Below are 27454 nucleotides of genomic sequence, written 5' to 3'. Positions count from 1 at the left end.
GCTGGGGGAAAGCAAACAAGAGAAAGCACAATTGTCATAAAAGTCATCTAGGACAAATCAACTGAAAGCAAAGAATAATGTTCAGTGTCAGCCACATTTGATGTAAGAATATCTACAAACAGAGSAGAAAAATGCACAGATCTCTGAAACACAGCAAGAGCTGCTAACAGGACCCATTAAACAACRCTGCTGCTCATCTGAACACCCTGCACTCCTCCACCAGCTAAGGGGAACCAACCCCTGACTGAACATAACACAACAACACCAATAAATAAGGTTTAACACACACAGAAAATATGGCTTTGTGGCTCTCAAATATACAATTAGTTAACCATGTCCACAGCTTTAGATCATGTCTGCTTCAGGTGGGTTGCWGCAGGGTGTACAGGCTGGTATCTCCTCCCTGCACAGATGAAACCTTCCCAAACAGCACTGAACTCATGTGGAGGGTGAGGGAGCTGAAAGGCCACGTGGCACTGAAAATCAAAGAGTTCTTCCTTTTAATTTTATTAAACCTCTCTGCACAGCAAAGCCACAGAATTAGAGAAAATTCTTGAACTGAATTGTCATGTATTTGATGGCCTGTCAAGCATCCAAGAAGCACTGTAATTATGTGTGTTTTACATATCAGACAATGGTCAGAAGCTGAAGGGTTTAGAAAAGGCAGAGGGTAAAAAGGACAAGATTCCAGTGCAAGTTGTCACAACTGGAACTATACAAATTTGAACACAGAATTAAAACCAACAGCATATGCTAAGGAACAGGGATGGGTGAGAACAGCCAGACAAGAAGTAGCTGGAAGTATTTCAGCACAGTTTAGAGAACAAAAGGGATGGGAACAAGCACAAAAAGGTTCACTGGAGGGGCAGGCTAGTGTTGATGAACATAACTCACTATTTAAGGTAAGTTCTATCTGAAATAATTCATTCTGAACACTCAGTATTTTATGACTCCTCAAACCATACAGACAGAAGCTGCAGACAAAATTTCAAAGCCATGGGGWGATACTTATGGCTTTCTATTCTGGGAAAGCTGATGACCAGCAGGGTAGTCTGGAAGCAAATACAAGACAATAAGACTTGCACATAACCACAGTAACTGTGACAATATTGGTACCTCAGTTTCTACCTGTGTCACACTGATTCAATGAATTTTACTTACTGTTTTAACCAGCGTCTGAGTTTGCTGCAACACAGGAAACTGGGTCTGAACTGTCTTAAATCAGACAGATTTTAAACCTGACTGGTTTAAATCTGCTCATGGAATTGAGGTACACAGTCACTGTGCCTATTTTTTAYAGAGTTTCTCTATTCTAAGTTTTGTGACACATGGTTCCAAATRATACACATTGTGCAGCCTCAAACTGGTTTAGTCTCTGTCCTTGAGAGTGCTAAGAATGCAAGCAGAGACAAATACTATTTTCCAGGCATCCTGCAAAGCAGCCCACATATAAGGAAACATTTAAGCATTTTACATTTCTACTTTGGCAGTGAGAGATGACATAGGGAGGGAGGAGGTAGAATAACTTCAAAGACAGGAGGCAGGGRAAAAAAAAGAAAAGACTAATTCAACTTCTGTGTACATAAATGATACCATCTTTGTTGATACTAGATGTGCATTTAACCTCCACAGAGGAAAGGYTTAACTGTGTTCAGGTGTCAGTAAATTTAATTTAGAAAGTGTTTTCAAGTGAATATCATAGGTCAGTGAACAGAGTTGCCTTGGTAACTGAATCTAGTTCGTAATTTCAAAGCAGGGCAAYAGAAGTGGTGGGGAAGCTCCCAAGGCATTCCCAGAGTGCCAGCCAGTGGGATGTCCYGGTCAGCAAACCCCACAGRAGCAAGGAACCCCTGGGTGAACAGRTTCAGGGTCTCCAAAGCATCAGCACAACTTAGAAACCAGCAGATATGCACACACCACCTCCAAAACGCAGGCATGAGGATGATTTCCCTTTCTTTACGTCATGCATCATCTTGGGAAAAAATGATCTGAAATTATTCTCTTTCTGTCTTATTAGAAGTAGGATTTTAGTGTCTGGGCAATGAACTCAAGCTCTGTTGTGGTTTGGTCAGCACACAGAGGTAGAAGCAGCCTGACAGAGGGGCTGCCTGGGGTGGCTGCTGGAGGGGCCAAAAGCTTCAGAGCAAAAGGTGAAGCAGCAGCAGTGCCCCAAAAGCTTAATTTATAACCTAAAAACTCTCACAAAAAGGAGAGACACATACTGCAACKAAATGCTTCCCAACGTTCTTTAAATCTTTAAATCAGAGCACTGCTCTCTGTCATTTACTAGGATCATCTTTTCACTTTCTATTAGGTTCAAAGGACCAAGCACACTGAAATGAAGGCAAATCTGGATTTTTTTATTAGCTGCCGGTGTATTTTTAAACTACAATTAAGCCATTTAATTCCTAAAAAATGTAATGAGAATTGAGTTATTACAGCAAACTACTGACAAAATGCAGCACAGGTCTCTGCAGCTGCAATGCAAACCACATTAAGCACRTGCCTTCAAATTTGCAGCAACAGAAGATGCATATTGAATATATGCATGACTTACTCTGAAACATTAACAGAATGTCACACAAAAATCAGTGGAACTATCACAAGTATAACAGCCAGGTGTGAGGCTTCAGAGGGGTTTTTGTACATCATGGTTACAGACTTTTTTCTCTTTTTATCACAAAGTGCCACCTGTTAACAGCACACACAGTCAGACAGGAGGGGAAAGGCWGCTATTTGGGTACCCTCCAAAGCTCTTATTCAGAATTTCTAGGTTTAAAGCATAATTTTTAACATTCCTAGGTACTAACACATGCCTTTAGAAATGAAATCTAAACTCRCAAGGTATCACTTCTATTTCCTGAGCATGTGAAAGGAAACCGATATGCCTGCAGTAACATTCACAAATAATTGCTTCACCTCCTGACCTGCAGTCCTGATTTTCCACAGAGCTTAGAAATGTCACATTTCAATACACTATAAATAACTTTCACCTCAGGAAAAACTCTGCTCTATAGGGTCACAACACCAGTGAAACATGAGTCTAGTCTTCAAYAGATACATGCATGTTCTGTTAATAAAACTATCCAACACTTTTGCTGCTGGCAGCTTTTGTTCTTATTTTCATTTCATTGTGCTCTATCATATCTTGTGTGCAAGAAATCTATAGGGGAAAACCTGAACATAAAGCCCAAGAAGCATGATTAGCTCTCCCATAAGACACAAACAGATGCATATATACAGYACACTTCAAACAGAGCTTATAAACTCGGCTATGAGAATTAACAGAAGTAAAAGGTTTACAGGAGGTGTCTATGAACAGAATMCTCCTCTGCCCAAAGACAGCAGCTGGCAGGCTCTTTGCACTAATTAGGTAGCATAAATGAGCAGCATTTCTGGCTGGAAATGTCCCAGGAAGTAATACAAAGTCAAAAGAAAAATTCTGTATTTCCACTCTCCAAAATACTACTCTTTAGCTAAGGATTTTTTGTGCATGAAAAAATAAATTGAGTATTATCAGGCAAAACCATAAAACAGTAATCTAAACATACACATTTTATAGGCTGCAGTAGCTTTCCTAGTAACATTAAGGAATATTTGTTTAATTTATATGCAAAGGGAGGACAAAGGCATCACGAACAAAGTGCAATAAGAGGTTATGGGAATAGAAGATCTGAAGTAGACACCTATTTGGAGCAATTCAAAGCTGTACAGAAGAAAAATAAAATAAAATCTCTATTACTGAAACAGATGTTTCTGAGGCAGGAAAATAGAAATAAGAATATCCCAACATCTGGAAATTTAAGCAGTAGCAAAAACTGTAGGATTAAACTAAATAAAGATAATAGGTCTGAAATAYAAAAAGGGCATCTGGGAAGTAAACCAACTGTTAGTGAATTAGCCAGAAAAGGTAATTTTTAAGAAGATGAGCCATTAAAAAAGTACTTTGGCTTTCAGATCATAGAACTGACTACAAACAACACATCAGAATTTTAAACTTTAAATTAAATATCCCAATYTCCTTGAACTTTATGTGAATAAACCCACCGGTGACAAAACTCTAAAGCAGCAYCAGAATCCAGACAGCAAAAGTTGCTACATGTGCAAAATTTGGCATGATTAATCATTATTACCTGAAATCCAACCCTGTGACCAGGAGTACTGTGACAAATAAGAAGTTAAGGGGTAGAATGCACTACTTCACTCCTGCATCAAGCTACACATGATTCTCTTTTGCATTTCCACACCAAACCACCACAGAGAGCTGTGAAGCAGCWGTCTCAGCAGATCAATTTTTTTCAGATGATCATCCTGTCTCCTTCTGCTAGAAACCTCGTATAAGCTAAGCAAGATAGAACATTTTTAAAATAGGATRTTGCTAAAATGATTTTCACTGTTGTTTCTAAGAAGCCAGAAGAAAGTTTATGCAGGCACTTAAAACAATCAGTTATTTGCATTTGTTATGTTTACCTTGAAAGACAAGAACAACAATATTTTTAAGTGCAAAACATAAGTATCAAATGTGACACGTGCTTTTGAGTTTTATTTCCTAACTCAAAACATGAATCATGTTAACTTATTCTGTAATTTATCATTTATTTTGCACCCTCTGATTCTGAGCTCTCAATACCTGCACGATGTTGCTGCCAGCGAAACTGGCTCGTCTCCAAATGCGCCCTCTGACCAACGCCTCGTTCAACAGGTGAGCSAGTTTTCTTTCCATCTCAGCCCGAAACACTTCCTCCTGGATTCGCTGGTCCACCACACCCAGGAGAACTGAATTGCACAGAAATCAACCCAAGAAAATAAATTCATTAGTAAAACTTCTCAGTATCTTCTCCCCAACTTCAATTACAAGCTTTGAGTCACCCAGTGGTAGCTCACGGACAATTCGAGAGCGCTTGTGTTTATATGGGAATTCCACCCTGTTCAGCTGGATGTTCCTTGTTGGAAAAGGGTGACATTTGGTGGGAAAAGGTTAAAAGAAGTAATCTTTTAAAACAAAAAAATAAAATAAAATTGTGCAGTGGACTTATATAGAACTTTAACCAAGCTAGGAAACTACTTCAGTTCTAAAAACACATCAAATTATGAGCATTCAATGAATTGTTTAAAAACTGCTAAAAGAGAAAACTTAGTCTAAATTGTCTGCTTCAATTAATTGCAAAGTGTTGTGTGCAGAAGTGATACAGAGCTGGAAATGAGGAAGGGCCAGAGTTCAGTCTCATGGAGAAAAAGCAGAAGAGCAACACATGAATGAAGCTGCGTATTCAAGAGCAGCTTCCCTTGCTAAGATTAACAAGTATGTCAATCACAGCCCAAAAAACCCTGGCTGGCAGCCCTGCTCACTTGGCAACCAGGTACCCTGGGTCACTGGGGCAGCTCATGCTGGGAGGAATCCCTGAGGGAACCTGAAAAAAAGGGTGGACTTTYACTAGCAAGATGACATCCAGTTAGAGAAAAGTGAAGTGAATGGAGCAATAGTAATTCAAATGACCCAGCTGAGCAACCCCTCTGGAGAGCAAGCCATCTCATTGCTGACTGCAAGAAATAAATTCAGTTTTAATTCCCCTCCACTAAATTGCTTCTATTTCTCAGAAGCCCCTTTTTCTGTGTTTACATATTTTTTTTTAATTGGAGTGCWTAATAAAAAGCCACCAATTAGATAAAATCAATTAAATATGGTTTTAACTTTTAAAATTTTTAAAACAAATATATTAAAGCCACTTTTTTAATTTAAAGCTTTTCACTGCAGATGTCAGAAAAAGGAAGTATTTTCATGATTTCTTGCTGAAATCCGAACTGAATCATAGACTAAATATATCAAAATTAAATAGCAAAATAAACAGTGACCTAAGGCTATTATATACACCAAACAGAAAACTGTTCTTGCCTGTCTATTGGATTTCAGTATCAATGAATTATGTTTAATAGCATGAATTGTATTCTACAACACTGCATACCCCAGCATTTTATGACTATTGGGATACATGYACATATATCTGGGTCATTTGATGTTAAAACCTTTAAAGGCATAGATTCTGTCATTTTCCTATGTCATGATTCATTACCCTTACAATGCAATACACTGACTGAAAGCACTGACCCAGCCAAAGTCTCTCCCCAGAATCCTGAGAGAACTGAGACTACAAAATTTCCTCTACAGCAAAAAAAAAAAAAAAAAAAGTTACTGCCATTGAGTTTCAAAGTCTTACAGGCAGGAAGTTTATCAAAACCCAAGGGGATCTGATTTCAGAGCTGGAAGAACCCTTTTATTACTTCAGGAGTCAAGGGAATTTTCAGCAGCAATGGACAAACCTAAGGCTGAGCAAGAAAGGGAGCGGATGTAGCCAAAAAAGCCAACATAAATCCCTAAGGAAGAATACCACTGCATATGAGACACACACAGGAGCTTCTCCCACCTTAGTGARCATTATCTGAAATTCTAAATCTTTCTTCTCTGAARCAAACCATGTGGGCTTCAGAAATTAAGATTAAGCAGTTTGGTTTCCTGCTTAAAGARCAAAACTGTGATTGGWGAGAGRAGACAGGGAAACCAGGAAAAAAGAKCAARTCTACAMAACAGGTGAACTACAGGTGGTAAAAGYTGYAGGAGGACAGAAATGTATYCAGTGGGGCACCTGCACCCTAASAATAAGTTTGGTARGCACAGCCTCCTCACCAGTCAGGCTTACAAGCAGCAGGTGAGACCTACAGCAGGAAGGCAACCTCAACACCCTCTGAGCACCTCAACGTGACAGCTCAACCTGTAATCTCTAAATTACAGAATAAAACATCCAGRAGACTTTGGTGGGAGGGATCTTCTGTGAATTAATCAGGAGAGATCAATGAAATGTGATGAAACTCTTTCATGCACTCAGAATTCATCTGTTTTCACTGTTTGATTCTGGGTGTGCTTTGGTAGAAAGCGGCATAGAAATAAAATTTTTATTTTCACTTAAAACAAAATAGTTACCTAAAAATCAATGTAGCATATTGACAACATGCAGAGTAGACACTTCATGCCTGACAGTCTGAGTTTTTTTCACTAAGAATGAACTGCCTTATAGACTAGAAGTCCTTTGTGTGCATTATCAAGGAACTGCAGTAGTTAACTCTAGACCAGGGATTTATATTTCCCACATATTCCAGGTCACTGGGCCTTTGGTTTTACAATTTATTCAGCTCAGCCATGTTATTACCCCATAAAAACACAGCACCCCTAAGCTATGGATATTTATGCAGGCCRGTTATCCCACTAACAAAACTAATTACTCACAGAGACTGTACGTACCTGTTCTCACCCAGGACGATTTCATCAGCTGGGACACGTTCAGCTTAGGATAATGAAAGGCTGAAAAAAAACCAGAAGGGAGGGAAAACATCTGTAAGAACAGCATTCTGAGCAACACACACAAAAGCAGAAGGCACTACATAATTTATACTGTCAGCCAGCATCTTATTTACACAGATGCATTTCTGCTCCTGAGGCRATGCAGGCACAATGGTGAGGGGAGTGCTCTGAACACACAGAGCCCAGTTTGTCTCTGACTAACAGAAGCTAACAGGAACAGTCAGATTTATGATGTGACAGACTTGGAGCTGCTGCACCGAGGTCACTGCTCCCAGAAATTTAAAAGCTCACTGTCTGAGTTGTGACTCTTCCCCAGCTAGCTGCAGGATCAGACTCTTGCTCAAAGGGCAACTCGTGAGTGTCTCAGGATGAAAGTTAGACCTTCTCTGAGGCAGAAACTACAAGGAAACAATAAATGTAAAGCAGAGAACTAAACACATCTGATTTGTGCTTCAGACTTCTGCAGGGGGAAGTGTTTAAAAAAATCACCTTGATATTTTTTTTTTTTTTTTTTACAAAACCCACAGATACCTGCACGTAGAAACATTGCTGTAGACAAACCCCACGGCTTTTGTGTTTGTCTTGGTAGAGCCAAGCTTTCTTAATTTCTATTTTTTTTTTAAAAAAAGCTCTGCTCCAGAGTGAAATCCTTGCTCCAGTAAGGAAAAAAGTCCATTTCTAATGACTTGAGTATGGGTAAGATTTTTCCCAAGGTTTCCACTGGAGAGCAGTAAAGACATGYTAGGAAAGAAGTGAAGATGGGGGCTGGGCCAACACTTTCCTCAAGGGAAGTCTTAAGCTTCACTGTGGCAATAAGGAAAAGGAATGGTCTTAACTTTCTCAAAATATTTAATCCAGATGCAGTTTGCTAAGCATTACACGAAGGTTAATTTTTAAACCATTTCATGGACAGAAAGAATGCAGCACATAACAATTAAATGACCTGGCCCATGCTGGATCAATTTAGAATAAAGATGTCCAAAGTTGTGGAATAATTTACCACTACTCCATGTTTCCAAGAAGAAGAAAATTAAAATTTTTCTAATTTAATGATGCAATAATTTGCAGACAAGCTCTGTCAGTGTACCTAAAAACTGATTCTTCTGCTCCTTAAAAAATGTACGATTTTTTTTTGTTAAGAAATAAGCAAAAGTATCATTAGTTACATTTTACCTTTTATTTTCACAGATTAATAACTAACTCCTATTGAAAAAAAAAAGAAGAAAATTTGGTTATTCCACCTTTATTTCAATAATAGCACCACTAGCTTCAAGATGACCACCTGGGAGGAACTCTGTGACTTACCCACCCATTCAGATGGGTATTAGAAGATGGTCCTTTTTTCTGGCCCTCCACACAAATGATCAGGATGCACTAAATTTCCAAAATTCTCTGACAAGCAAAAAGCACCTCACATAGTCCATTTAAACACACACACATTTATTTTTGGCATCCTGCTACTCAGTTCTTCTGACTGTAGCTTTCAGATTGAAATTCTATTTACTCTCGTCATGCAATTGTTTACTTCAATTTAGAAATGGAAGCTGAACAAAAAAAAAGCATAAACTAAATGGAAAACTGATTCTGTTGTTTTCCAAAGCATGGGAAGAGCATGATAAGAAAACCAAAAACCTTCCAGTGACCATAATGCTTTGAACTGCTGGCAGTTGTGAGTTTTTTCTTCTTCTGAACCAAAGTCATGTTTTGCTTCAATACTTAATGCGCTCTTCACACTTTTTCTAATTAGTACTTGAAAATGATTTAATTCATGCAAATTGCTGGGTGACTATTCACTTAAACTTTTCACGGCATTAATGCAACTTAAAAATAAACCAACTTGAGCAGAAAATCTTGACATTGAAAAGGAAGATACGCTGTGATCACTGCCAACTAAGGCTAGGTTCTAAAGGCTGAAAAAGGATGCTGSAAAGTGTCACAAATCAGCAAAGGTTCCCAAACCTTATTCCACAGGTCACTCAAGTGTCTCACTAACACACACGTGGCCAGATCTTGAGCTCATCTGGAATCTCAGCACTGCAGCAAGATCRTATCTGCAAGATTCCTAATGTCCTCTGGAACTGGCAATTATAAACAGCACTGACTGATTGTTATTCTGAAGGGGAAGCTGGGTAGACAAAATRCAATTATTAGCTAGATTGCAGCTGGTCTGCTAATGACTGTGGGTGCATTAATGAAGTAGATGCTGGCATCATTAGAAGATCCTAACACGCAGCCCTGGAGCACCACGCTGTGTAACAGCATCGATTTGGTGCTGAATGAAAAGGCAAAGGGTCACTTGGTCACCCAGAGCCCTACTGACAGCAGCTCAAGCACATCATTCAGGGAGAGTGACCACTGCCAGGTGCTCCAAGGATCCCTGACTCTCTCCTGTAGACTATGGGACCACAAAGGACAGAACTGGGATCGTGCTGACCGTTCTTATTTCTGATAAACGGAGAAGAGTAGTAGAAAGCATGGAGAGAATGCAGTATTTGGAATGAGAAGGCATTAACTGAAAAATAAAATTCTATGCAAATACTGGGAGGTGGGTAACAGCAACACACTGTGTCTGTTTAAAGTCTGATCCAAAATCCACCCAGAAAAAAACTGCCAAATGTTTTGGCAGTCCTTGGACCGTACCATTCAATTTTACATTTATCCTATTGGCCTTGCAACAKCTCCAAGACAGCCAAAGTAGGTGACATGCATCAAAGTGCTACTTGGCACTGGAAAAACAGCAAGTCCCAAGGCAACTCTCTCTACTTAAAGTCCTAATAAAAACAAACAGGTTTATTTAGGATAAGTTCATGAAGGCAAATATTGCCATCTACTCCACTGCTAGTCTTTGTCTGTCCTCCAAGAATTCTGCCAGCCATAAGAAGAGACCAAATATATAATTTCCTATTACTTTTAAATAACTAGCACCCAAACCCTGTGATTAGATTGGGTTTCTTTCTCCTGTCATGTAGGTCGTGACCATCTAACCAATTTACAATCTGAAACATGAGCCATAAGGTGGACAATGAAAAACAAGAGTGGAAAAAGTGTAAACATTTAAATACAAGCATGTTGCTGAAGTCACCTAGAAGTTGTGTGAGGAGAAAGTCTGGAAATTTCTATTCCTGCAAAGAACAGTCCAAATCTGTCAAACTAATGACTTGCATTCCTGATCCAGACTCTCCATGAGTGGGGAAAAAGCTGATGAAGAATTCCAGCTGTTAATGATGTACTGCTCAGGGACAAATCACACAGTTGAAAGTTTAAACAGGACATAGTGAATGTGAAAAAAACAGTGAGAGGACAATGCAAAGCAAACAAGTAGCAGGGAGCAACTACATCCTCTACAAGGCTTAAATTTGGGATATTGATGTCAAGATCTCACTTAATGTTGAGATGCACAAGTAGCTTTCCCTGGGTGTGATCAACTTCAACCCCTGAAGCTGGGGTTTGAGTTCTGACACTCAGCTCACCTACAAATAATTTATTTTTCTTCAGATTCATCTACAAAACTTCCAAAATCTTACACAGAGTCSTTAATGGAAGAAGAAAASTCACCACCAGGAGTATTAACTTTTAGCATGCCTGATAACTAAAGCACAAATGGCACAGAGCAGCGTGYCATGGAACATTTCATAATTACATATAAACACTAACATACATAGATTGTTACAGTCTTTGATCTGTGCAAATTAATGCTTTCAGTGTGAATTTGTTCATATGTAAATATCCAACATTTCTGAAAATCTCAGGTGTTGTAACACCTTCCTGGCTACAATTGCTCAGAAGAGCAAGGCAAAGAATGAATGCAGAGTTTAGGGCCTAGAAAACAAAAACATTGAGGCATCTCCCTGCCAAAATAGCTTTGAGAATCTGGCTGTTGGTCACCCTCAACAGACTGTTGAATAAGATGTTTCAAGAAGGATCTGCCCAATGCTGCTGAGCCTTTGGACAGGATTCTTGGCTCTGAAYACTGAAGATCTGAAACCCTCAGGCTCAAAATACAGTCACAGCAGCAGCACAAAAAAACTGTAGAAACTGCTAAAAATAACTGGCTGTGGCTGTCTCACTGATAAAAGCATTTGAACTGCATTCATCTTTTTGTGCTTGCTGACAGAAAGACCCATAGCTGTAGTAATATGGGAAACTGTGTTCCCACTTTGCCAACTCATCAAACAGCACCATGCATGGTATTCCAGGGCCTGCAGTGGCTGTCAAAGTGCTGCTGAAACCAAATTGGACCAGTTCAAACCCAAATGTGCTGTCCTGCAGTGGGCTCAATGTACAGTAAACGTGAGTTCCTCTAACAGCAAGCGAAGGCTAAATTTAGAACACATTTAGGACGTATTTCCACCAAATCCTCATGTCTTATACATTGCAATCTTTGGGAAGATCTCATAGTTCCTACAAATCCTGACCTTTTCACTCATTCTGCTTTACCTGGCTCTCTGACTGACATGTGAGTGACCACAGGGTCCCCCACTCATCCCCACTGAGCAGGCACTGTGCACATGCAGGTAACACAGGGAGAGCTCCTGATACCAGCATTAAAGAAATGCCAAATTTCCTAAGTACCACCAGGAAGGAAAGATAAAATCACAGAATTGTTTGGTTTGGAAGGGACCTCAGAGGTCATCTAGCTCCAGCCCCAAGGAGAACCATGCACATGGTTTAACAGGAATGCTTTTCCCTCTAAACAGCCTCTTTTTCAGGATTCACTGGCCTTGGTAGAAATTCTGTTATCCCTTAACTGCTTAACTATAGCTCCATTGCAAAATCTAGAAGGTGGATTCTCAGCAAGAGGCAGCATRCAAATGCACTACAAATATCATTTCAGAATAAAGCTCTAAGAACCAATGTAGTACATCACACCTCAACACCAAAAGTATTACCGAAGACTAAAAGCTACATAAACTCAAAGGCAAATGTGTAAAATAGATGACAAAAAGTAAAGAGAAGTGTCTTTCAAGCAATGAAGGCAAGAGCAGCATTTAATTTGAATTCAATGAGCAGAAAGGACCATAATCCACAACCTGAGATGTTCTATGGCTTCACAAAATAAAAAGAAATGTTAGTCATTCATGGACAGGGATTCTTGAGACTTTTGGTGCTGCCTCCACTTAACAGCCCACTTAATTACCACTGCACAGCCCTATCATAGAGTCTCTCAGAGAGTATGAGACCAAATGAGAACAGGAATGCTTAATGAAAATGAGTCAATAACCTTTCACATTTTTTAACAGATTATTAGAGTAGACGGATCAAAAATGCTGAAAAATGTTAAATAAAAAGCTTTCAAAAATCAGTATGTTTAAACTGCTTCCAGTAAATGTGGAAGTATCCTGTGCAATCATCTTACCTGGATCAAAAGGTGCTCTGCTGACAGTCACTCTCTTTACAGTATTTTAACTGACATACACAGCTGCAGAATGAACACCAGCTACTATCAGGTCTGATTTTCCACTAGATGTTTGATTGTATTGCAAAACTCACTGTATCAGATGTTATGCACCTCTACAGCTCACAGAAATAACTCCAAAATTTAAAAAGCACAGCGAGATAGCAGAAATGGGGAATTAATGGTCTGAGTCAACAACACCCACCAGCAGGGAAAGGCAAGTACTGTTTTCTCATGATCTTGCTTATGTTCCTGAGTCATCTCAAAAATCTAACCAAACATTAKTTGCCAAGGCTGAGTGTCAAGCATGCTCATTTATGCAGGCAGTTCCCATTCATCTACCTTTAGGGTGATGTTGGTCTGGAAAAAATGACTTGCAATGCCAATGTACATAAAAAGCAAGAAAGGTAATACCTTAAAACATAAYRGACAAATTAATTCAGACTATATGGRCAAATATCAGTTTATGCARCCAGTRTCTCAGGYTTTCTARAAGTCAGAGACACAGYTAAGTRCAGCAMAATCCTGAAAGCAGTAAACCTGCTGACAATCAGCAAAGGCCCCTGCAAACATAACCACAGAGACACACCTTGGACTGCATTTCACAGCAATAYTGACCTGGGTGATTTTCTTTCTTTTTAATCTGGACTAAGACTAACRAAGCCAGGTTARGCACAACTGACCCAGAACACAATGRAATTATGACRRTAAAAGCAGTGAGTTGCYGTAACACCAAAATTTGGGCARCAAGTGGTGTAGATTTGCTCTGCAGAACTCATGAAATRAGTTAGGCACTTGAAGCTGCTTTATCACTTATGCACAAAATTACTTTTAAATTGTACAGAGGAAAGATATGAGACAAAAAGTATTTTGCAATATTGGGTAACAGCAAATACTCACGTTCAGCAATCTGCTGCACAGGAAAGCCCAGGTAGAAGCTGAATTCCACCACGGATAAGTTTCTGAGCTGCTCACTGACTTCAGACCCATTCAGAAAACCGGACCTATCTCGGATGGCAAAAACAATGCTCACAGGGCCCTGTCGAAATGCCACCCCTGGCCTGCTCAGGGTTATATTCAGGATCTGAAAAGATAGGATTGAAGCAGGGTCAGCAAAATTAAATCTCTGCCATTTTGATCCCTTCTTTGACAGACTTTTTTTTCTTCTAATACGAAGCAGGGGACAATTCACACGAAGACAGAGGAACATCTGTTCCAGATTGGTTCAGCCAGCTGAGTCTCAGAAGAGGCAAAGTTACACGTGAATTCCTCTTCAAACAGTTTTTCTTTATGATCAATCATAATCCAGAATGATCTGAAAGCTACAGCCCAGAAAATTATGAAAAAAAACCACCTAGCAAGACAGTGAGCAGAACAAACCTAGTTTTAAATAAGCTTTAGATGAATGCCAAACTGCATGCAACAGAAGAAAAGGGTTATGTAAAAAAAGTTCTGAAAATAGATGTTCTTTTGGTTAAAATCTCCTGCACCATGCACACTCAAAATCCACCACTGGTTAGAAACCGTTTTGTGGCATCAATTTACACAGCAACTGTGCTCATGTAGAAAAACCTGTTCTGAAATAAGAAATATTTAAAATAAGTTGGCTGATAGTCCAAGAAATTGTTTTGTATGTTCTGCCTTCACTCTATGCAGCTACACTGTGTCATTGTATTTAAAGTTCTGAGCACTTTTCTGCATGTACTACGTAGTACCTTATGTACTATAAAAGTTAAGTAATTTTTCTCCCTGATTTTATTTTAGTGTACCACAGATGGGTATTTATGGTGTCAGTTAAACAACATAATCAAATTTTTTACTGATTTTGGTATTGCACCAGAGTTAGATTAAATTTAAGAACTCAGACAGAAGAGGGAGTTGGTCTCATTAAATTGAATTACTGCCTTTCCAGGGAGTTCTAAGCTCTGCTGTGTGATTCAGTGCCCTGCACACGTGCAATACCTTTCATGTGTGAAGTTCCAGYAGCAGCTGTCACAGACATCATATACTGTGAGTATTTCTAGACCTCAGAAGCAACTTTGCTCACATGATGGCAGTGATATAACTCCAACATTCCCTTACAGGGTCTCCAGCATGGCAACGAGAGCTGAAAGTTTTCTTCCAACAAAAACTTTATAACCACACCTTCCTCTTTTATAGTAAACTATCATGGGAGTGACTTTGGTAAGGGTTGGAACAGCTTTTCTTTGAAAAATTATAAACCCTATCATATTCAAAAAGCTTGTAAATAGAGGGGCATGTGTTGCCATATTATTTTGTAGGGGAAAAAACCAATTGACTTCATGACAAAGCTTCAGAGTTCTACATGATCTAGACTACAATTGACAGCCAGTGAACACCCAATGCATTTTACTGGCTGGATGAAACACAGGACAATCAAAAATGKGAGGGAGAAAATGGGACAGACACAAAACATGCTCATCTTCTTACCTGCACAGTAAAGTTGTAGAACTCCTGGTGTTTGTTCACCTCCAGGAATGCCATTGTCAGCCCTTTCTCAATGCGCTGGCTGAAGTTGCAGAACCTAATATCCACGTTTCGAGGTACAAACTGAAGCACTGAAAGCAAAAGGGCAAACATTATCCCTACAGAAAAGTATTTCCATGAGAGAGAATAAAACAAGCAACAGAATTCACAGGGCTATCACTTTCTTTTTTCATGAAGCTCAGGACACATTGAGCGAAACACCAGCTAAAATTATCATAAAAATACATTTTGTGTTGCTACAGTAAATTATCTACTCACTAATACTGGCTGGAGTAGATTAGATTTCTGAAAGATGTAAGTGACAAATTAGATTTCTGAAAGATATAAGTGACAAAATACTGTTTTTCTCTTGCAGACTCAAAGACCTTCACCTATATACATGTGGCTAACTTCACCTGAATCAGCCACACTGAAATCTTTAGTACCCAACCCATCCATGCAAATCTTCAGGAAAAAAAGGCAAAAAATATCTCTTTCTTGTAGCCTGTGTATATGAAATACAGTATTTAGCTTGTCTGGAAGACTACATATTGRGTCCATTAATGCACATTAGAATTGGTCTAATACTTTCAAAACACTTAGTAASACATCTTTTAAATTTAGATACAGACATTTTCAAGTTCAGAAGAGAGAAAGAGAGCACAAGAGAAAGAGTGAGTGTAGAGGAATGTGATCAGGCACACAGACCTTAACTCCATGCACACCTGTGGATTTCCAGATATTCTTACCCAAAGAAATGCTATGGTTAGCTTAAACATCCCACAGCAATGTTATACAAGGTTCAAACCCCAAAAATACATCTGCTGYGTATCTACAGAACCATGTCAAGCAGTGGAAAAAGACATCACACCTGCACAATTAAAGTGACGTCCTGCCACACAATTATTAACAAAGCATAAACAGCACAYGAAACATACCTGAACAGAAGTATCATGCTGACATTTTTTAACTCTGCCTGCATGCTCAGTCCCTGTCACTACCTCATTACACAGCAAACCAACCAACCAGGCAGGCAGTTTTATCACGCAAACAGAGCCTAAAGAAGATTTTAAATGACAACACTGACTCTCAAAATCGATTACACGGGTACTACCTTGCTTTAGATTATTAGCAGTCATAAACTTTGCATAAACTGCTGCAATACAGCAGCCATGAAAAGCTGAATACTCCATCAGCAATCCTGCTGCTCACAATGTACGTGAGCAATCAATCCTCCTGCTCACCAATTCTCCTACATCACCATGACACAAAAAGGTRGCTTTTAACATAAATTTATCCTGAATTTGACACAAGCATTATAAAGTAGCTGYGCTGTGATTTCATGAATAAATGCCTCATGGTCTTTTTTTCTCTTCTCACCTTTAGAAGGAAGAAAAAGAACAACATACCAAAAAAAAAAATTCCTGGAAAAAATCATGAATTGATTTTTCTGTTTACAATTTATCACCTCTCTGCCATGCACCTGTAAATTATGTGATTAACAAGAATGAAGATTCACAGTAGAACACAGGGTTTTGACTCRCCCTTGCATCACAAGTGAAGAAGTGTGAATCAACATAAAGCCACCTTTGTGTCAGGAAGAACTCACCTGTCTGAACCTGGAATCTGTTGTCTGGCACAGTGAAAGAAGGATGCAGGGAGAGGATCATGGGGGCCTCACCACGAAGGAGACTGCTGTTCACAAGCACATTGATGACAGCTATTGCCGTGTAAACGAAAGGACCCGATGTCACCAAGAAAGAAAATCTGGGGGAAATTTTATAAACCTACAAAAAAAAAGAAAGAATCAGAAATTAGGGGAAAAAAAACCTTTCATGTTAAATTTGACATTTTGGACCTACATGCAATTCAAAGGCACATCACCAAGGGCAGGAAAATGCAAATTTTATTTTTCAAAGAGCAGCAGAAGCACAAACACAAGTGCTGTGCCTTGCAGCCTCTGCTCCAGTGCATCAGAGAGATTTCCCTGTGCCAGGTGCATCTACTGGAATCTGTTCAGTGCCACACACCAATCTCACCACTTCCTGATTTATCACATCCCCACACATTAGCACTCCCCCTCTCCTGCATTCCCCTGATGTACAGAACATTTCCCAAACAGAATTCCTGTTCACTCACTGAACTGCTTGCAGAGCTTCTGCATTTCAGTCATACACTGCACAGTGAATACATCCCATACCATTCATATGTGCCACACAAGGAGTCAAATACACATAACCTACGTTCTTTGGATATAATTTCCACACTCAAACTTTCTTCCAGGGAACACTTCTATCTGCTTGTTTCAACACAGTTACCACATTACAATTCTCCTCATCCAATTCATGTCCTGACTTTGACTCCTCTTAAAAACCCTGAGGAGCCTTAGACATCATGTAAAAGAAATGAGATTGCAAGTTAAATATAAACCTTGAGCCATGCAGACGCTTTTAGCCACCATTTCTCAGTCACCTAAGTAAGAACAAACTAAGGGGTTTTATTTATTTAAACATATTGCAGTGTCCTCTGCTTCAGAGAAACTCTCACAAGAACACCTGTTTGCCCATCATTATTTTCTTCCTTTTTTGGTTTACTCCCCCAGTTTGCTTTATTTGCCTATGGCAGTCACACTTCAAAAATATTCTGGGATGTCCAACATGATGGCCTCGCAGATAAATAATGCAAACCAGAGACCCAAAGTTTCTGATAAATGAGGAGCTCTTAGCTGAAGAGATGCTAGCACTTTGCAGATGCCGTGAACGGATTTGTGAGGTAATTTCCTCTTCAGGGTCAGAAGCAAAGAAAAGAAAAAAAAAAAAAAAAAAAAAAAAAAGAAAGAAAAAAATAGTTTCTAGAAAAGCACAATGACACTAAAACTGCAACCCCCATGGTCCTTCTTGGTATTCCTGCAGTAGTGTGAAGTGATGGCAACTGCTGTTGAGATGAGACAGCAAGCAGCTCTTTCCTGTCCTCTAGAAAGCATGCATTTCAGAGAGCTCATCTTCACCAGAAGAAACCACCACAGTAGCAGCAGGAAAGGAGAAAAATAATCTGTGCTGCTCTTTATGCCTTTCTTCCCTCAGCCCACAAATATATGCAACATCCAACTTTTATTTTAAATGTCTTCAGATCCATAAAACTCAAATTTGTTTGATATGAATAATGTGCATGGCTCTTTTCAGTTCCTCTTATCTGAAATTTTATTCTTTTATCTCATGATGAAATAATTTCTGCAGCTTCAGTTTGTCAATGGAAACAGCAGTTAAAACGGGTAACACATGCCAAAAGAAAGTTGCCCATTACTTGCAAATGAGGCTACTTAAAAGGCAAGGAAAAGAGGAATTAGAATTACAAATCTCAATGACAATTTGCTGGTGATTTCCAAAGCAAGAGAGGCCTGCTGCAGCCAGCATATACTTCTGCACTCGAGCTGGGTATTTCAGACACCAAAGCAAACCTCTGATAAGCAGCTCAGCTGCCTCCATCTCTGACTGGTTGTACTGTACCAGATTTCAGGAAAGCAGCCCACCCTGGAATTAACTTTTTTGGCCCAACAGCTAACACTGGTTCCCTTCTGTGCTTCACTGCAACACCGGAATGGACACCCAAAATAAAAACCCACTTTCAACAGTAACTTTGAGATAGGCAGATTAGAACCATTACAAGTCAAAACAATAGCTATTTCGGCTTGAGATATTGCAGGGCTGCCTAGAATTAGCTCTCTACAGACTMATCCATATGACAGAAATAACAGACCCCTGGCAGCACGATGCTGTCGACAAGATAATTAATGGAGAAGTCTACAAAGCTATCTAGGAGAGATGAGCACAGCTCATGATTCTGGATTCATGATTCATGAATGAGAATTGCTGCTGTAATGTTCACAGATCCAGACATCCATCCATTCCTCTCCTGGAAGTTTCACCTCCCCTGCCAGAACAGCTAAACRTTAACAAATTAGGCAGCTCAACCATCCCATTTTAGAGTGTTGYTATTAAAGTACACAAGCACAGATTTCTTGTGTTTAAAAGTACAAGTTTTTTACTTTAACACCTTGGGCCAGAAAGCCAGAGAAGCACACAAAACTCCACGTACATTTTGGAGCCATTCCCACTGCAAAAGCAGAAACCTTTAATAGGAGCAGAGAACTCTTAAAACACCTCAARCTATCCCTGCTCCGAAGTGCAGTGATCAACCCAACCTTGCTGCTTCCAGAACACTACCTACCCTCGTAAGAGAGAGAGCATGTCCAGAACAGAAAGTTTTTAAGCCTCAGTTTAGCAGAGGCTAGAAGATTGTTTAGGAAAAAMATCACTGAATCCTTTTTCTGTCCCTTATGATGTTTCCTAAGCATTTGATATTGATTATTGCCAGTTAAAATACTTGATCAGATGCACCTTTCCCACAACCTAATCCACACCTACACTCCACTACATTATGCTGAGTAAACATCTGGCAGAAAGCATCAACAACTGATTTCCTCACCACCACCTTATTAAGAATCCTATAAAGAGTCTGCAGAGGATGCTTAATTTCCTGAATATGGACTACAAAGGCTCACAGGCCTTAAAAATATAAAAAAGCTTCTGCTTCTATGCTCTTTAGGATCCTGAGGCAATAGTTCTCACTGGTTTTCCATACCTCATTGGTACCACCCAGAACTTCAGCAGAGTGAAGCAGAGATAAAGCCAGTGCAAGTCCACAAGGTGAAATCTTTGAAAAAAGCATTTACCTGGCAGTAAGGAACTGAACTCCTTACTTTGGAGGCAGAGTTCACTGATTTGGGATTACAGGAACCARTAGGTTAAGAACACACCCCCAAAAMCAGATTGAATACAACACTGAAGTGGCTAAGGTAAAAATGCTAAAATRCATGACGAAATTTCCAGGCACAAATGAGACTGGCAAAAAGCTTTTTCCTGTTGGCATGAACTTAATGACACCAGGGGTCCTGGCAGTGAGTCAGTGCTAGCATTATTTTACTTTACACCGCAGTGCAAGTCAAGTCAAGAGAACATTGTCTAACAAACCTTACCAAAGCTTTACATCACAGAAAACTGACTAAAATTACTCTTAGTCAGACAATGGGGTATTATTCTTTTGCAGATCCAATATGTTGAGACCAACTGGAAAAAGCTTTGGAATTTTTGGTTATTTTCACTTCACTGTAAGGATTTTTCTAGGAAAAAATTGACAAAAGTTTTTTTTTTCATTTGGCAGGGTTCTGCCTCCTCTTTYTTTCCACTTCAACAACTCACMGTGTTTGAAATAATCGAGTAGCMRAGCCCAAAGCTTCAAMTGAAAARGTTGAGGGAAAAAAATGTTTTATTYCTCCTTTCACTGTTAAATTTGCTTCCTATTTAAAGTGAGCAGCCATCATTGCCATAGAKTTTATTTTTAAAAGCACACATTACTACAAAATTAAATTTAACTAGACTGTCTCTTGATTGAATGTACATTACATCACAGCAAGGGAACATCTGTGTGCTGTAATAAGAGACACAGTAAAAAAGCAGCTTAGAGAAGTGCACAGCTTTACCATAACTTGCAAACACACACATGGCTCCTAGGTACTCCTGACTAACARAAGTCAGGTCTTGATTAAGTTTAGCAACATAGACAAATTCTGTTTAAAATAYTGCATTACATCACCTCTCAACATAYTGCTATTATAGACAGCTCTTTTTCAAAATAACAGTTTTGTTAGTATTTCACAGTTAGAGGTGAAGACATTTGCTAGCGATTATTTTTGGTGCAAAACCCATATGGATAGAAGCGTTCTAGCATAAAATAAGCAAATCTGATTCAGCAAAGATGTCTCTCCTTTTGATAAAAGAGATTTTCAAAAGAATTGAAGCTGGACTAGCTGCMTTATTTATAAAAACAGTTACTTCTGAGAAGCCTTAGGACTTCTGAGAAGCTTCTCTTATTGAGAGCTTTATGAAAGCACTAGAAGGCATGAGAGGCAGAACTTTAAAGAGAAAAAATATAAAGCAATATATAAAGCAATATATAAATTAACCTTCAAATATTTAGCTGACAGATTTTGTCTTACTGCTGTTAATGTTAAGAAGGTAAGGGCTTCCATATTACTRAGCTGTGTAAGGTCACTGAAAATTAAGTGTGGCACTTCCATCACAAACAACTGACTTCTTGGCTATTCCAGTCTGCAAAATCTGAAGGTATAATTCACAAACCAGAAGAAAAATCTCACATATAAAAAATCTGAACAGTTCATGAGCAATATATAAACTACACATCATTTATAGAGGCAGCTCAAGCTTGGCAGAAATTTATAACACTCCCATCTTGACAGAGTAGTAGAGATGTACATCCTCAGACATCAGACAGGAGTTGTTTAATTAGTCAGTGCAGTGATTATAGGAGTTGTTTAATTAGTCAGTGCAGTGATTATGGGAGCTGCCAAAGTTAAAGGCACCAAAGGATTCTGTGCATGAAGAAATGCAAGTTATGTTCAACATTCAAACTGCTCCCTGAATTAACTACATAATGAAAATGAGATCACTGACTCAAAAAAACATAATGTGGTGCTGGGCTGTGACAAGTWGATGAATACAGACATGCAAAACTGCAGCTGGACCTCATCTACACCAGTAATTCCACTGAAGTACTTCCTTTTGTCCCCAGYACTGAAATATCTGATTATACAACAAAGGTACCCCCAAACTACCCCTACAGTCTTTTCCTCTCAAACAGAGGGTTTGAGACAGAGGTGGGGAACAGAGCCTTCAACCCTCATCTCAACCAGACAATCAGTTTGAAGTTAGAAAACAATACTGAAGTATTGTTCAAAGATGTTCCTTGAATATCAAAGCAGAGGAAGCTTTCAGAAAAACCCAACAGTACAACTATCCCTGTGAGGGGGGGAAGGACAGGAAGCGGGGAAGGACAGGAGTTACACCTACCTGAAGGTGTAAAAATAACATCTTACTATTTGCACACCTGGTTTTTTTTCCCCAGCCTTTTTCATCTGCCAAGTCAGGCATCTGGGATTCCACCACCTCACCTGCAAGTGTTGATGGCCTCACTTATAATATAAAATAGCACAAGGCTGTGCAGAAGGTTTTGTTTTGTTTAAAGTGCCAAGTATATGATCAGCTAGCAGAACAAACAGAACTGCTTAACAGGTATTTGGAAGGGTARAAGTTCTTCAGTTTCAATTCACCAGCCAAAGGAGGTGAGCAGTAGAGTCTGGACACTGCTTGCTCACCTCTGGCAAAACCAAGGAAGGTCTGTCCTAGAAAATGATGGCATTCTAAAAGTAAAAAAAATCTTACATCGCATTCTCATTAAAAAAAAAAAAAACCCAGCTGAAACAGGACTACCATTCAAGTTAAAATAAAGTTCTTTCTGATCCATTATCTATGGACTGTCTGAATTACTATTTTAGCTGGTGAACTAAACCCACTGTTGTATTCCATTGATCAAACAGTACTTGCACACTCTCCACAGCACTTACCTCCAGCTCTACTGATCTCCTGAACTGAGCTCGGAGCACTCGTCTGATGGATTCACTGACATTTCGTAGAACAGCTCTTCGGGCCAGCACTAGAAATTAATGTCAGTCAGAAAACACATTTTAGCTTCAACTCTTGGGTTTTGATTCAAAGCTGCATTTTCAATTGTGCAATGCATGAAAAAGCAGGCAGTGAGGTCAACTGCATCAAACAGGTAAGATGAAGGAGAAGGACAAGGGTAAAGGTGTGACTGTATCCTAAAAAGTGACTGTCTGTAAAGTTTAAGGAACTGCACGTTTATTTTCTTTCCCTTTTTCTGTTTCTCCATATCTAATGTCTTTAGCAGTCTAATAAAAGAAACTTCTAAAGAGTCACTGCAGCATTCAAATGGGAAAGCAGCAGCATATTCAGTCTGACTTGTGAATGAGTCTGCTGTCACAACGCAGTTAAAAGTTTTGTAGGGAACACATGGAATGCAGATAAGGTCAGAAAAAAGCCACAGAAAATATGCATCTGCTTCTCTCTTAAATAAAAAGTAAATAAACATGACATTAATTAATGAAAGGGATAGCCATAGAGTAAGAAAGAGCTTTAAAATCCCCACATCCCAATGGATGTCATGCYTGTTACAGTCACACTTGACACTGTGACTGTGGGTTAAGCAAACAACTGAAAAGTGWCGTGTTGTCACCCTGCATTTACTTTCCACCGGTAACTTGCCTACAAAATGACTCAAATTACACATTTTTAAAAAAAGTCTTCCTCATCACTAGCATAGCTAGATCATCTACCTATCTGGAAGCTGAGATTATGCTCATTCTGCTTTATTTCTTACAACTAAATCCTAAGGGTAAAACATATTGCTCCCCATGAAAATGCAGCACTTCTGCAGCTGCCCTGGATTAGTTTGCTGGTATTGTTTTGTTAACAAGCTAGGAAGAGGCAGGAAAACACCAGAAAAGTAAACACAGATGCTARAACAATTAATTTTGAAACACATTAATGTCACTTTTTCTGGTTACAAACACACCAAATCCAACTGAAAGTAAGTACAGGAGGAGGTAAGACACAAACATAAGCTAGTAAGGTAAAATCATAAAAAAGGTAGCGAAACCCAAACGTTTTTTAAACCAATTCTCCTCTTACATATTACAACATTACCTCACATGCAGGTGTTTTTTTTTTTTACAAACAGCAGCAACAACTGAAAGAAGAAACTTACTCAGTCAGAACATTTAAMAGTTTGGCAGAACAGCACCATGACAGTAACAATCATTTACAACCGATGAAATGATAAAGCAGCCTCTAACTCAGCACACTTGTATAAATGCATCAGCAATTTTAGAAGACAATCTCATTCTCTGTGCAGTGTAGCRTATGCATAACTCGCTATCACCATGGACTTTTTCAAGTGAATTCTATTATTTTTAACAGCAAATGATAAACAGATGTTTTTACAGCTCTGTCTAAATTTATGCCAGGCTTCTTTGAGCGATTCACTTAGTTAAAATTTACACTGTGTTTCTTTGAAAGGTTCACTAAGTTAAAATTTACACTGTGTTTCTTTGAGAGGTTCACTCAGTTAATTCAAAATCTGCAGTTTAGCAAGGAGGTCAAAAAAATAAAAATGTAAGGAATATCTTACCCGCAGTGACCAAGTAAGGGTCGGGAACGGTGATGTCGCAGACATACGGCTGCCTGGTAGTAGTCACAGCAGAAGTTACAACCACGAGTTCAGAGGGAGTAGTGGTGCCCAGAGGGGTGGAGGACAATGTCCCCGGGCTGCCTACAGTGGTGACAGTGGTGGAAGGAGCTGATGCATCAGCACCCGCAGTCACACTGCTGCCTGATGGAACTTCATATCCAGKGGGAGGGCTGGAGGTCACAGGGAATTGTGTGGGAGCAAACAACGAGGTCGCAGAGAGAGATGATGTAGGAAAAGGCGTCACGCTGATGGTGTCATCTGATGTGACATTGTCAGAGGCTGGGGGAGGAAGGGCTGTGGGGGCACTGCCCTCGCTGCCAGATGTCAAAAGCAGCGTGGGGTTAAGTGTAGCACCAATATCCTCATCAGAACCCGGAGCAGTCGAAAGTAGAGATGAAGATACGTTTAAGACAGGAGTTGCTGGCAAGGTCGTAAACGAAGAGATCAGGTTGGTTTCACTGAGCGAGATGCTGCTGGTAACAGACGGGGTGTCGGGAGTGGGCAGCACCAGGGTAGGAACCACAGACGGAGAGGTGGAGAGTGAAGGCTCCAACTGAGAGGTAGCTCCTGTGGCAGCTGAGGTAAACACAACTTCAGAGCCCACTGGCAGTACCAAGGATGCTTCCAGAAACACGGACGACTCTGAGTGAAAATAAGACGATGGCGTTATTTCAGGRACCTGTGTGTCTGGAAGGGACGATGCATTTGAATAGAAGTATGATGTTTGGCCAAGATGTAACTGAGAAACCTCGGTGTCAGTGGCAGAGCTGACAGGGGAAGCTAAGTCCCAGCTGGTAACATCCTCAGGAAGTACCGATGTCCCAGTCAACAAGGTCTGAGGTAAGAATGTTGATAAATCACTCTGCATGACAGAGTAAGAATGTAGCATGGTCAAYGATAAAGACAAGTAGCTAGATTCAATAAGAAATGGCGTTGATAAAAGACTGGAAGGAAAATCTGAAATATTTAACGACAGTTCCTCCCTTGTAGATGTCTTGTCAAGCAAAAACACGGATTCTGATGGCATTAATTCTGGCAATTCCAGCAAGGTTGTCTGTCTGATTGCAAACGATGGTACTGGCTCACTYGGGAGGATGGTAGAGTCCAATGGGACAGTGGTGGCACCAGGAAGTTCTACACGAGTGCTCGGAGTCCATGAAATTGTTTCCAGAAAAGGGAGGGTCTGAGAAACAGAGATGTTCACTGATGTTTCCCCAGGGAGATGATGGTAGGAAGGAGATATTGTCACAGGTGTTCTAGTGTCTGTAGTGCTTAATAAAAACATGCTTGAATCGGGGATTTCTGCGAATCTGGAAGAAAGTGAAACAACTGGTCTGGATGGAAAAGAAGTATCAAAAATCTCAGGTGTAGGYTCCTCTAACTCATACCCATCAGTAATTAGAGTTGTAAATAGGGTTACGCCTTGTACTTCAGAGGCTTTGATGGACAGAGTTTCAGCATCGTCGCCTGAGCCCATGTCATGTTCTGGGGGAAAGCCTGCTTCTGGCAGAAGGGAAACTGAGTCACAATACAGACAACTGTAACTGTAYGATCTCGTGAAAGGCACTGGACTCTTGAGCTCACCGACAAGCTCTGATTGACTTGGTATTTCTGAACCAGCAGGCAAATTTGGTGCTGTAGTGGAGAATTCCCGTGTAAACAGGCTGGCATTAAGAACTGTATTAGAGTTCACGGAAATGGCAGCTGAATCAAGAGGGAAAGACACAAGTGGAAGACTCGTAGGGAAAAATGCAGGCTCAGAACTGGCTGCTGAAGCTGGCATGGCCCAGGGAATGCTCTGAGTGGGGTCGGTCCTTGGACTGAGAGATTCTGCTGCCCAGCTACTCTCATGGGTGTAAACATCACCATACTGCTCTGCACGTTGTGCTGTGGCATCTGGATCCCCAGCGCTGGTTTCACCCAGGAGCGGCAGATGAAGAGGCGATCCTTCTGCAGCAGCCCCAAAAGGCAGAGCTGTTAAACTTGCAGTAATGTTTTCCTGCACCACAACTCCCRTCTCTGAAGGAATGGTAGTGAAAGGAACGGCTGTATTTGGAGGGTAGGACAGCAAGTCTCTGCTTGCTGTTGGCATTTCATGATCTGGTACAAAAGGCTTTAGTTCCGTAGGAGTGTAGCTGCCTTCAGGGACAGCGCTCAGCGGAGTCTTCTGCTGTGCTGTTTCTGAGATATCATACGGTGAAGAAAGGACAGATAATGAAGGTGTTAGCAACACAGTTTCTAACGTTTCTCTTGATGGCTCTACTGTGTTAACTGAGTGATGATCTGTTAAAACTGCAAAAGACTTCACTGGAGGAGTCCACTGTGCCTTTGAAAAGGAGCTAATAAATTCATCATCACTTAGGAATGCCTCATTGCTCGTTACAGAGACATCCACCAACGGCGTACTTCTCCCTTCTGAAATCCTGCCTGTTTCTTCTTGGCTCGGTAAAGTCCCATCAAAGGAAGTGGTAACTGATGATAAAACTGTTTGAAGCAAATTACTTTCTTGAGACTCCAAAGTACTTTTTGCTAAGGCCGTTTGTGTCCTGCTGCCTGATATGCTTTCATGCACCTTTAAGTCCGTTGWGAAAAAGGGAAAGCTCTGCTGTTCCAAGGATCTCTCATCTAAATCAAGAGGAAGAGAGAAAAACAAAAACGTAAACACAACAGATCAGCACAAGCAGTAACATCGCTGTGAGCAAACCTCACACAGAGTGTTTCTGGAGACAACTGCCCAGAATTCAAGGGCAAAAGCCTCCCAGAAAGAAAAAAAAAAAAAAAAAAACAAAAACCCTCCACAAGCAAGTCAGCACAAATAGTAAGATTTTTTGTGAAACTCCACTCCTTGGAAACGAGCAGGACAGCACAAGCTCCTCTCACTGCACTGACTCGTCCCTCTACAGCAGCACTCTAGTGAGCCCTGTAGAAGTGAAGAAGTGCAAGGCTACAGTATATGGCAGCAAATACACTGAAAAGGGTAACGAGGAACAAAGCAGAGAAAAATCATATACCATTTTAATTGTTCTGCTTCCTTT

The 27454-nt window shown here is 40.0% G+C and overlaps 1 protein-coding gene across 1 annotated transcript in view; it reads right to left on the bottom strand.

The window, feature by feature from the left end:
* Positions 1-27044, bottom strand: part of KIAA1549 (KIAA1549 ortholog) — a gene marked incomplete at its 5' end in the record, with an annotated part of 72381 nt that extends 45337 nt beyond the window's left edge. Inside the window, 7 exons of the mRNA XM_057386825.1 lie at positions 4631-4776; positions 7295-7354; positions 13650-13833; positions 15201-15328; positions 16846-17023; positions 22717-22805; positions 24360-27044. Of these exons, the coding sequence (XP_057242808.1) occupies positions 4631-4776; positions 7295-7354; positions 13650-13833; positions 15201-15328; positions 16846-17023; positions 22717-22805; positions 24360-27044 (3470 nt within the window). The remainder of the gene's footprint in view (positions 1-4630; positions 4777-7294; positions 7355-13649; positions 13834-15200; positions 15329-16845; positions 17024-22716; positions 22806-24359) is intronic.
* Between the last annotated feature and the right edge of the window lie 410 nt (positions 27045-27454).

The sequence above is a fragment of the Malurus melanocephalus genome, unplaced genomic scaffold (genome assembly GCF_030028575.1).
Source record: "Malurus melanocephalus ecotype Western Australia unplaced genomic scaffold, MMel_1.1 scaffold_1066, whole genome shotgun sequence".
NCBI lineage: Eukaryota > Metazoa > Chordata > Aves > Passeriformes > Maluridae > Malurus > Malurus melanocephalus.
Note: the sequence above shows the minus strand (reverse complement) of the source record. Positions and strands in the feature narration are given on the sequence as shown.